We start from the raw sequence: 12,727 nt of genomic DNA, 5'->3' as shown, positions 1-12,727 counted from the left end.
GTCAATACTAAATCTAAAAGTGCGGTTATAATAATAATAAGAAATAAGCTCTATCGTTGTCTAGGGGATAATGTATTGTCCGATGGAAATATAAAAGTCACTCAGTTCATTCAGGCTGCAGCCTTTGGTTGGAGTCAAGCGAGAGATTTTTAGAAATTTGCCGGCTTTTCCTTTTATGATTTCGATCCTTCAAGAGTTCTGTTGGTGTGGCCGGTCACTTGTGGCCTCTCCTTTAGCTAAAGCCGTTCTTCCGTGGCGAGGCTGCCAATTCCCAGGCAATGGAAAAGGACACACGTGAGCCCCACCGGCTGTCGCTATTAAACGCTGTCACGGGATTTCTAGCGTTTCTCCTGGTGCGTCTCAAGGGGTTGTTCCCCAGACCCCCTTTTATCCTTACTCACGGGGTCTCAGATGTCAATCAGGTTGGGATGAAACAATCCCTCAACCAGCCCACTCTGGTCATCCCCTGAGGGCTTCAATAAATAGTACAGTACTCAATACACAATTCCGTCTCCAAGAGACAATGGCCATTATCCGTGGCTTTGTCTTGCTGAGGCCAGGACACATTCCAAAACCTTGAGGATTCTCTCCCATTTCCTGGGTCCCAGACCCGAATTAATAGCAATTTTGCGATTCTCAAGAAGGAGGGGGCTACTTTGTACCCTTTGGCCCCTCAGAGTTGTGGCACATTCGTAACAGTGTAAAGGGAGGTAAGGCAAGATTTACTGAAGAATGCAGTGAGCTTTCTTTGCTATCAGTAACAAAATAAAAAGGATGGGGAATGGGCAGTAGTTCATGAAGATGCCTCACTACCACTTTCTTGAAGGCAAGTAGGTATGGAAGGTTAAAGACTAGTCTTGCTGTGACCTTCAGATCCTAAAAGTAAACAAAACTACAAGAAATGTTTTACTCCAAAGCAGATCAATTTTATAAGTTTGTATATAAAAATAGACTAGATTTATTTATATAGCAACACTCATTGGTTACTTAGCCACCAGGAGACAGTATGAACCTGTACCATATGCAAATTTGTTCCGTTCCACGTTTAGCACTCAGATAAGGTTAAAAATAGGATTTTACAATTTTTATGAAGTTGAGATTATATTATATCACAAAAGGCAGTATCTCGTATCTGTGCTGTTCATTACTAATGTGAAGGGACCTGAGGGCTGAGCTTATGGTGGTCTGTGACATCATGACAGGCATAGATGAGGTGGAATATCAAGTCTTCATTCCAAAGTAGGGGAATCTAAAACTAGAGGCCATAGATTTCAGGTGAGAAACAAAAGTTTTAAAAGAGCCTGTGAGATTGTTTTTCTCACACAGAAGTTGGTGGGTATATGGAACAAGCTACCAAAGAAAGTGGTAGGGTTGGGTGCAGTTACACAGTTTAAGAGACATTTGGACAGATATAGGGATAGGAAGGGCTTGGAAGAATATAGGCCAAATGTTGGCAAATGGGATTAACTCAGTAAGAAATCTTGGTGGTCATGAACAAGCAGGGCTTGTTGCATGATTTCACGTTGAATGACTCCATGACCTGGTTATCCCTTAATTTCAAAGTTGTCATCCTTGTTTTCAAATTTCTCTGTGACCCTAATGCCCCTCCCCAATTCCTCCATCCCTAGGATTCTTTGGGACCTCTATGTTCCTGTGTTTTGTCCTATTGTATAATTCCTTATTCCATTCTACTAATCTTCCATTCTTAAACCTCTTCATCCCTCCATCACCACCTCTTGTCGCTTAAAATTGTCCTTAAAACCGACATCTGTGTTCATGTCTCCCAACACATTGAAATTTTGTTCTGGTGATGATGTTTCAAAGCACTGAGTATGTTAAAGGTGCTAGTTTGTTATAAGTTGTTGCTGTTGTTGAAAAGTAGTTAGTTTATCTGGTGGATATTTTTGAATAGTTGGGTAATTTGGTAAGCACAAGAGATTCTGTAGATGCTGGAAATCCGGTGTAACACACACAATTTGCTGGAGGAACTCAACAAGTTCAGCAGAATCTATGGAAAGGAATAAAGAGGTGACTTTAGGGCCAAGACCTTTTATCGGCCTGAAACATCATCTCCTTATTCCTTTCCATATATGCTACTGAACCTGCTGAGTTCCTCAAGCGTTTTGTGTGGGTAACTTGGTAGCTGTGATTTGGCATATTTTAAATCATTCAATAGTTACACTTACAGTTGATAGTCATTTGAGCATGTGAATACCCTAGCAAGAGAGAGAATAGGAGAATGTGCATCAGAGTTAAGGGAACTTTTGTTAGGAAGTATGGCATCAGCCCAAAATGAGGCTTCTATGGCATCAGCCCAAAATGAGGCTTCATGGCATCACCTCATGGGTTCATCTCAATATGGAAGTGAATAAAAGGAAGATAAGAAGAAAGAACATGATTCAAACTCCTGGATTCTATTTCTTCCATTGAAACATCGGCTGTATTGACTGCTAGAGTTTGTGGCTTCGAGGATTGGGCTTTTCAGCAAACAATATGGCCATCTACTTCCATCCAGCTGATCAACAAAGGCGATTGTCCTTGATGATGAGGGATCACCAACCTCAGATGGCTTCATCAACGTTATGAAAAAGGTACTATTTACATTTATTTGATAATTTATGCCTGATATTAATTGTATGTTGCTAAATTTCAACACCCCTCCCTCTTAAGAATTTTTCAACTCCAGGAAATGTGGACAATTCCTTTATGTCACTGGCTCCCCCATCAGTGTTGTAACTGAAACCAGTTTGTAGTTATGATGGATAGCATCAGATGGAAGCTTATAATGTCAAAATATGTTTGTCACTTCTTCCTCATGTGCACACAGACCTTATGATGTCCATGAGACTTAGTTCCTGTCCTATTGACCCCATTCTTGCTCAACTATTGACCATCTAGCCATCCTCTTAGGTCTCTATACTAGTAAATCTTATTTATGGCTCCTTATCCTTATATATTGTCCATGACATTAATTGCCCCTCCAAAACACATCCTCCATCTCAATTTTCAATTTGCCACACAATTATTGTTATTTAATTCCTCACAAGCAACAAGTGAAGACATATACCTGTTGGGATCTTATTTTGTTCCACTTTTAAGCATCTATCTTTTGTGCTCATGCTTTTATTTTTTTCAAAGATGCTCCTTGACCAAGGTTTTGGCTCCTCTATCTAGTGTATCCTTCGAGTTATAGTAGCATGAGCAGTTCTCTTTAGGGCCCCATAGATCCCATATAAATTGTTTTTTTCTCTCTGTCTTTGAACATGCATGTCTTTAGAAAGAAAGAGTAAGCTATGACTAAAATAGACCTCTGATTTTGCTTTCTGAATATAACCAGCTGTGTGTTGATATAGACAGGGCACCAAAGATCAGAATCATTCCTGCCAAAGTGTGCTAAATGCCTTGTGATCATTAGATTCCTCCAAAAGTCAATGATTTTTATTATCTTAATTGTGGCAAGTACCTGTAATTTAAAATTTTAAGAGGAGGCTGCATTTTGCTTTCATTTTTTCTTTTGCATGCAGTTGATGTCGAAGGCCTAACAATAAATCTAAATTTACAATTAATCTACCTCAGCAATGTGCATTGGAATTCATGAAAATCCTGCAATGAAAGTTTCATTGTTGGATTTTAATATATAGATGTTTATTTATTTGCCTAAATTTTCTCCTTAATATATTTCTGTGATACATTAACTAATATAAATTTATTATTAATGCCCTAAAATAGCAATGAAATTAATGTCTCAAACTTTTAAGCATAAACATCTTGCAGCATAATTTCAAGATCTTGGAAAAGTGATTTGGTTTTCTTTGCATATAAATATTGTCACCTAGCTTTGACCTTTGAGTCAACAGGAGTTATTTAAAATTTGAATAACATAATCATAAATGTACACACAAATTTTTTTTTAAAAGGTTAATTGTTTGATCATCCCAGTTTTACCAGCTCTTGTTCACACTCTTCCATTCTCACTTAGACAATACTTTTTGCTCTAACCTTAAAATATTTGGTGAGTGACTCCAAGTAAATGCAGTAAACCTATCCATAACTAGCACAATAGTCACTTAGAAAAACACCACTTGTCATCCACTTCAATATCCTGCGGTGCTATCCTTACACGAAATACAAGCAGAATATAAAAGAAAATATTGATGCAAATCAACAGCATCTCACAAAATCATTCCCATTTTCACAAATGCATCTTCTCAAAAGTTGTAGAATTTCTTTTTGACTAATATACAGATCATGTTTTTGCCTGTAAGGATGCATCTTACATCCTGAGGTACAGAGGATGTTATCAAAACTGGACATTAGGGATACTTGTATTTTCAGATGTTCTACTGGATATTTGCACTTAATGGTAAATTAGCAAACCTGTTATGCCTGTTATCAATAATTAGCCAATCTGTGTTGAATTCTCAATAGCAGAAAATGGTTATTTGCACTTTTTAGGTTTTTGAGAGGTTTGGTGTTTATTATGGTCATCTATAATTTTGATGCTACATTGCCCACAAGCTGCTTGCTTACCTTATCAACAGATAAATGCTTATCAATAATGTTTTATTAAGTGACTTCAGTTTTTGCATTGGGCCATATGCTATACTGGAGCGGAAAATGCCACAACATGGGTTATTGTGCATTATCATCAACAAATGATGAATATTGGGAAGCAATTTTGTAAAGAAAATGATGGTCCTTTCAAGAGTAACATGTGAAAAGATGGTTGTCTTTGTGATTGTATTATGTAGCCTGGTCTATGAAAAATGATCACAATGTTGAGACTCCTATTGTCTGCGGAATGCTGTATAATCTATCATAAATAGATTTTATGAAAATAAGACTAATAGATCGTTCCGAGATGGTCTACAATGGTGAAACACTTCTAAATTTTGTCACTGTCGTGGGAACTTGGCAAACAATTTTCACTAGGTTTCATCCACGAACAGAAATCTGATAGTTACCAGAAAAATGCTGACTAAAGGACAAATGTGCACGAGTTAGGGAATTGTTCCCTTGTTTTGTATAAATTGTTCAATGGGATCTTTCTCATCACCTAAATGAGCCTTGATGCTTGTTAGTGTCTCAACAATTAAAGGGACAGCATTTTTTTTTACACACTGCATTGTAAGTGCCTGGATCACACTGCCAGAGGGGTTTGTGAAAGCGGATGTAAGGGCATTCAATCGGCTTTCAGACAGGCACATGAATATACAGGGAATGGAGGGATATGGATCACATTCAGCCAGAAGGAATCAGTTTAATTATAAATCTTACTCAGCACAGACATCATAAGCTGAAAGTTCTGTCGCTGTGGCAACAAAGAAGATGCTGGAGGAACTCAGTAGGTCAGGCAGGATCTAGGGAGGGAAAAATAATCGGATACTTTGAGTTGTAGATCTTCATCAGGACCCAGGTCTATTTCTGTGTTGTACTCTTCTACAGATCATAAGATATAGGAGCAGAATTAGGCCATTTAGCCCAATAGGCCCAATTCTGCTCCAACATTCCATCATGATTTTGTTTTCCAATCCCATTCTGCTGCCTTCTCCCTGTATCCTTTAACCCCTTCACAAAATAAATAACCCAACAATCTTTGCTTTAAATACACCCAATAAATTGAATGCCACAGCTCTTTGTGGCAACAATTTCCACAGATTCGCCACTCTCTGGCTGGAAAAAATACTCCTCATCTCAGTTCTAAAGGTATATTCCTTCATTCTGAAGCTGTGCCTTCAGAATCTACACTTTTATACTAATGAAAGATTCCCTCTATGTCCACTCTAGGTCCTAAGTCTTTTTTCCTGGGAATGCAGGACAGTGAAGGCGGGAGTGGGATCTACTGAAATGCTTAAAATTATAGGAGGCATAGATAAGGTGGATGGTAAGTCTTCTGGTTCCGTAAGGTTGTTATAGCTGAGGGTGGTAGTGGGGCTAAGCTCCCACTACCTATTAAATGATCTCAATGACATGCATCTCAAGTAGCCTCTGACAACCAAGTCCAGCTCCTGGCCTTCACATGTGGCTTTGCTATTAAGCCCAGTGGAACCATTTCTCCTGACAGAAGAAGGGGCAAAGGCAGATGACTGGTGCTTTAGAACCGGTTGCTTCAGGCAGATGAGGCTTGTCAGTTGTGGTTGGCAGCTCATCTAGGAGAAGGAAAACTCTGATCTCAAACCTCTGCTGCCTCATGGCTATACCTATTCATGGGGAAGGCTTTGTGAGTAAAGTCTGAGGAAAAATCCAGACCTACAGTCCCTAAGGCAGTGCTACGTTGAGTTTAATGCTAACTGGCAACTCCCGTGACACTGCTGGTGCCAAACTGTATCCGTCTTTACTGTTTCTTTGGATTCATCAGCTGCAGAGAAAGGAAGCATACTGTATGGGCAACAGCTTGCTTCCATGTCGTACTGTCCTGGCAATCTTTTCATGCAGAGGTAGTGAGTATATGCAATAAACTGCTAGAAGAGGTGGTTAAGAGGTACAATAATATACTTTAAGAAGCGCTTGGGTAGGTACATGGAGAGTCAGAGCTTGGAGCGATGTGTGCTGAACACAGGAAACTGTGCCTAGTGGGTGGCGTGGATTGGTTGGACTGACGGACCTGAATGTGTGCTGCATTACTCTCTGGCTCTACCCAGGCTTTTTAGTATTCGTGAGCACAAGAGATTCTGCAGGTGCTGGAAATCCAGAGCAACACTCAAAAATGCTGAAGGAATTTGGCCATGATAAAGAGTCTCTGTTGAAACGTTGACTGTTTATTCCCCTTCATAGACCCTGCCTGACCTGCTGAGTTCCTCCAGCATTTTGTGTGTGCTACTTTCAGTATTCATCAGGTTTTGTATGAGATCCTCTCCTCTGTTGCAATTGGGGAAAGTAGGGAGCAGCTTTGTAAAAGCATCCAAACCCATTATTGGGTGAGCACAGGAAAATGCAACTAGCTAGGTGGGCACCATTGGGTTGGCAAGGACTGTTTGGGTTGAAGGACCTGTATACATGTTGCATTGCTTGCTAGCTCTCTCTAGGCCTTTCAGTACAAGAAATTCAGCAGATGCTGAGAATCCAGAGTAATATGCTTGAACTCAAAAGTATCTAATAATCAGGAATGCTTTGAAGAGGGCACAGAGATGGTGTAGAGAACACATCTTAGAGGAAAGGTTGAGTGAACTAGGTTTTTTTTCTTTGGAGCAAAAGAAGATGAGAGGTGACTTGACTAAGGTATCTAAGAGGCATCGGTAGAGAGGGCAGCCAACTTTTTAACTGCCAGAGCAGCAATGGCTAATACCAAGGACATCCTTTTCCGGTAATTGGCAGAAAATTTATGGGAGATATCAGAGGAAAATTGTTTACACAGACTGGTTAAGTCACTTGAATGCAGTGCTGGGGGTGGGGTAGAGGCTAATACATTGGGGACTTTTAAGAGATTTTAAGATAGGCATATGGGTGTGGGTGTGTTTGGATTATGTAGGAGGGATGAGTTAGATTGATCAGAATTAGGTTTACTATCACTTGCATATGTCATGGACTTTGTTTTGTGGCAGCAGTACATTGCAATTCATAATTTAAAAACTATAAATTACAATAAGAAATATATTTAAAAATAAATAAGTGCAAAAAAAGAACAAAAAAAATAGTTAGTGTTGGTGTACATGGCTTCATTGTCCATTCGGAAATCTGATGGTGGTGGGAAAGAAGCTGTTCCTAAAATGTTGAATGTGTTTTCGGACTCCTGTATCTTCTCCTTGATGGTAGAAGTGAGAAGAAGGTATATCCTGGGTGATGGGGGTCCTTAATGATGTATGCTGAACTTTTGAAGCATCGCCTTTCGAGGTTGTTCTCTACGCGGAGAGGGCTAGTGCCCATGATGGAGCTGGCTGAGTTGTAATTTCCTGCAATTTTTTCTGATCCTGTGCAGTCACTTCTCCGTAACAGAGAGTGATGCAACCAGTTAGAAGGTTCTCCACTGCACATTTATAGAAATTTGTGAGTCGTTGGTGTCATACCAAGTCTATTCGAACTCCTAATAAAATATAGCCACTGCCGTGCTTTCTCTGTAATTGCAAAAATATGTTGGGCCCGGGATAGATCTTCAGAGATGTTGACAATGCTGATCCCTCAAGAAGCACTGGTATGTATTCCCTCAACTACTTCTTCTGGGTGTCAAGAATGGCAAGCAGTCTTAATTCTTAATGATTGTTTATTGTAAAGTTTAAAGAAACATACAGATATTAAGCAAACTAAGTACAAAGCTGAGAAGCAAGGCAGAGATGAGTAAAAAGCAAAGAAGGTGAAGATAAAAATAGAAAAGGATGGGCACCTCTGAAAAATCCATGCCTTTTATAATCGAGATAATGTGTGGACATAATCAGAGTGGTGACCGTGTCCACTCTGAAGCTTCGAGGCTTCACTCAGAGAAAGCAAAGTTCAAGTTTTTATTTTCTTTATATCTGCTCAGCTAGGTAGAGATGACAGAATAGTGCAATGCTGCTCTTGCTGAATTTGGGAAGACAGGGTGACCTCCAGAATCTTCTTGACCACAACAGCTGTGAGAAGTACATCGAGTTGCAGCTTCTAACAAACTGCATTGAGGAGCTGGAACTGGATGAACTCTGGATCAGTCGGGAGGCTGAAGTAGTGATAGATAGGACATATAGAGAGAAGTAGATACACCCAAGGTGCAGGACCCAGGAAACTGGGAGTCAGGAAGGAGAAAGGGATTAAGGAGCCAGTGCAGAATACATATGGGGTCATCCCCCTCAACCACAGATATAGCACTTTGGATACTGTTGGGGTGGTAGGGTGGGGTGGGTGACTTGACAGAGGAAAGTCACAGTGATCGGGTCTCTGGCACTAAGTCTGCCTCTGTGGCTCAGAAGGGAAGGGGAGGGCAAAGAAGCTCGCTGTTGTGATAGGGGATTTGTTAGGGGAATGGACAGAAAGTTCTGTGGGTGAGAACGAGATTTCTAGATGGTATGTTGCCTCCCGGGTGCCAGGGTCTAGGATATCTCGGACTGAGTACTCAGCATTCTTTTAGTGGGAGGGTGAACAGTCAGAAGTCGTGGTCCATGTAGGTATCAGTGACATGAGTAGAACAAGTAACGAGGTTCTGCAGGGAGTTGGGTACTAATTTAAAGGGCAGGACCTTCAGGGTTGTGATCTCTGGATTACTACCCATGCTATATACCAGTGAGGCCAAAACTAGGAAGATTATACTTAGAAACATAGAAAACCTACAGCACAATACAGGCCCTTTGGCCCACAATGCTGTGCTGAACTTTAATATGTGGCTAAGGAGTTGGTGTAGGAGGAAAGCATAAGACTTTTGAATCATTGGTCTTCCTTCCAGGGAAGGTGGGACCTGTACAAAGGGATAGTTTGCATCTGAACTGGAGGGGGACTAATATCCCTGCGAGAAGGTTTGTAATGCTACAAGGTGGGGTTTAAACTAGAGTTGCAGAGGGTTGGGAACCAGAGATCAAGTTATGGAGAGGTTGTAGAGGCAGATGTTGGTAAGACATCAGGCAAAGTTAGGAATCAAAAGGTTGAGCATGATGCGACAAAATCAAAAAGGTTGTATACAGGACTGAAGGTGTTGTATCTGAATGTGCACAGAATACAGAATAAGGTAGATGAACTTGTAGCACAGTTGCAGATGGTCAGGTATGGTGCAGTAGGCATCATGGAATCATAGCTGAAAGAAGATTATAGCTGGGAGCTTAATGTCAAAGGATACACATTGTATCAGAGGGACAGGCAGGAAGGCAGAGGGGGCAGTATTGCTTTGTTGGTAAAAAATGTAATCAAATCATTAGAAAGAGGTGACGTGGGGTCAGAAGGTGTTGAATCATTGTGGATAGAGCTAAGGAAGTGCAAGGCAGTAAAGACCCTGATGGGAGTTGTATACAGACCCCAAAATGTAGTAAGGATGTTGCCTACAAATTACAACAGGAGATAGAAAATGCATGCCAAAAGGGCAATGTTGCAGTAGTCATGGGGGACTTGAATATGCAGGTAGATCGGGAAAATCAGACTGGTGCTGGATTCCAGGAGGGGGAATTTCTAGAGTGCCTACAAGATGGCTTTTTGGAGCAGCTTGTGGTCGAGCCCACTAGAGGATCAGCTATTCTGGATTGGGTGTTGTACAATGAACCAGAATTGACTAGAGACCTTAAGGTAAAAGAATCCTGGGGGGTGGGGCGGTCAAGTTATCATAATATGATCGAATTCACCTTGAAATTTGAGAAGGAGAAACTAAAGTCAGATGTATCAGTATTAGAGTGGAGTAAAGGGAACTACAGAGGCATGAGACAGGAGTTGGCCAGAATTGATCGGAAAAGAACACTGGCAGGGATGACGGCAGAACAGCAATGGCTGGAGTTTCTGGAAGCAATTCAGAAGGCACAGAATATATACAACTCAAAGAGGAAGAAGTATTCTAAAGGAAAGATGACACAACTGTGGCTAACAAGAGAAGTCAAAGCCAACATAAAAGCTAAAGAGAGGCATATAATAGAGCAAAGATTAGTGGGAAGTTAGAGGATTGGGAAGCTTTTAAAAACCAACAGAAGGGAATTTAAAAAAAGGTCATTAAGAAGGTAAAGAAGGAATATGAAAGTAAGCTAGCCAATAATATTAGGTAATTTCTAAGGTAAGGACATGTTCGGCACAGCTTTGTGGGCCAAAGGGCCTGTTTGGTGCTGTAGGTTTTCTATGTTTCTATTAGAGAATTCCAAAAGTTTCTTCAGATACATAAAGTGTAAAAGAGGGGCGAGAATGGATAGCAGATGACTGGAAAATGATGCTGGAGAGGTAGTAATGGGGGGGACAACAAAATAGTGGACAAACTGAATAAGTATTTTGCATCAGTCTTCACTCTGGAAGACACTAGTACTATGGTTGAAGTTCCAGCTGTCAGAGGGCATGAAGTGTGTGAAGTTACCATAACTAGAGAGAAGATTCTTGGGAAACTGAAAGGTCTGAAGGTAGATAAGTAACCTGGACCAGATGGTGTACACAGCAGAGTTCTGAAAGAAGCGGCTGAAGAGATTGTGGAGGTATTGGTAATGATCTTTCAAGAATCACTAGATTCTGGAATGGTTCTGGAAGACTGCAAAATTGAAAATGTCTCCCCACTCTACATGAAGGAAGAGAGGCACAAGAAAGAAAACTATAGGCCAGTTAGTTTAGCCTAGTGGTTGGGAAGATGTTGGAGGTGATAATTAAGGATGAGGTCTCAGGGTACTTGGAGGCACATGATATAATAGGTCGTAGTCAGCATGGTTTCCTCAGGAGATAATCTTTTCTGACAAATCTGCTGGAATTCTTTGAAGAAACAACAAGCACAATAGACAAAGAAGAGTTGGTTGATGTCGTGTTCTTGAATTTTCAGAAGGCTTTAGACAAGGTGCCACACATGAGGCTGCTTAATAAACTTTGAGCCCAAGGTATTTCAGGAAAGATTCTAGCATGGATAAAGCAGAGGTCGTTTGGCAGGGGGCAAAGAGTGGGAATAAGTGAAGCTTTTTCTGACTGGCTGTTGGTGACTAGTGGTGTTCCACGGGGGTCAGTGTTGGGACCGATTCTTTTTGTTATATGTCAGTGCTTTGGATGATGGAATTGATGGCTTTGTTGCAAAGTTTGCAGATGATCTGAAGATGGGTGGAGGTGCAGGTAGTTTTGAGGAAGTAGAGAGGCTACAGAAGGACTTGGATTAGGAGAATGGGCAAAGAAGTAGCAGATGGAATACAGTGTTGGGAAGTGTATGGTCATGCACTTTGGTAGAAATGAAAGGTTTGACTATTTTCTAAATGGAGAGAAAATACAAAAAAATTGAGACACAAAGGGACTTGGGAGTCCTTGTGCAGGATTCCCTAAATGTTAATTTGCTGGTTGAGTCTGTGGTGAGGAAGGCATTCATTTCATGAGGACTAGAACATAAAAGCAATGATGTAATGTTGAAACATTATAAAGCACTGGTGAGGCCCCACATGGAGTATTGGGAGCAGGTGTGGGCTCCATATCTTAAAAAGGATATACTGAAACAGGAGAGGGTTCAAATGATTCCAGAATTGAATGGTTTGCCATATGAAGAGCGTCTGATGGCTCTGAACCTGCATTCTCTAGAATTCAGAAGTATGAGAGATGACCTCATTGAAACCTATCGAGTGGTGGAAGGCCTTGCTAGAGTGGATGTGGAGAGGATACTTCCTATGGTGGGAGAGCTCAAGACCCGAGGACACAGCTTTAGAATAGAGGCGTTTCCTTTTCAGAATGGAAATGGGGAGGAATTTCTTTAGCCAGAGAGTGGTAAATCTGTGGAATTCTTTGCCACTGCCGCTGTAGAGGCCAAGTTTTCATGTAAGGCAGAGGAAGATAGATTCTTGATTGGTCAGGGCCCGAAGGGATAAGGGGAGATGGCAGGAGATTGAGGCTGAGAGGGAAGTTGGATCAGCCATGATGAAATGGCAGAGCAGTCTCGATGGGCCAAATGGCCTGTTTCTGCTCCAATATCTTATGGGCCTGTTGTAAGAGAAAACTGTTAGATAAAAATAAACTAATTATTGGTTGCACAGTTATATCATGTGGGTTATGTGCTAACACTTAGCCAGTGAAGAAGGAGAAAGGTGATAAATCTTTAGTTTAACTGCTATACCACTTTCTGCCAGTGAGTGGGGACGAACCTCCACGTGCTGTGAAAAATACATGAGTTTGTTCAAAAGTACAAATG

General features: G+C 40.9%; 1 protein-coding gene across 1 annotated transcript in view; it reads left to right on the top strand.

Annotated features, from left to right (window-relative positions):
- The first annotated feature begins 2,122 nt into the window (after positions 1-2,122).
- The window catches only part of mrps6 (mitochondrial ribosomal protein S6), a 92,864-nt gene continuing 82,259 nt past the window's right edge, over positions 2,123-12,727 (top strand). The window contains exon 1 of the mRNA XM_073044865.1: positions 2,123-2,591. Within this exon, the coding sequence (XP_072900966.1) occupies positions 2,583-2,591 (9 nt within the window). The 5' untranslated portion in view covers positions 2,123-2,582. The remainder of the gene's footprint in view (positions 2,592-12,727) is intronic.

The sequence above is a fragment of the Hemitrygon akajei genome, chromosome 5 (genome assembly GCF_048418815.1).
Source record: "Hemitrygon akajei chromosome 5, sHemAka1.3, whole genome shotgun sequence".
Lineage (NCBI taxonomy): Eukaryota > Metazoa > Chordata > Chondrichthyes > Myliobatiformes > Dasyatidae > Hemitrygon > Hemitrygon akajei.
Note: the sequence above shows the minus strand (reverse complement) of the source record. Positions and strands in the feature narration are given on the sequence as shown.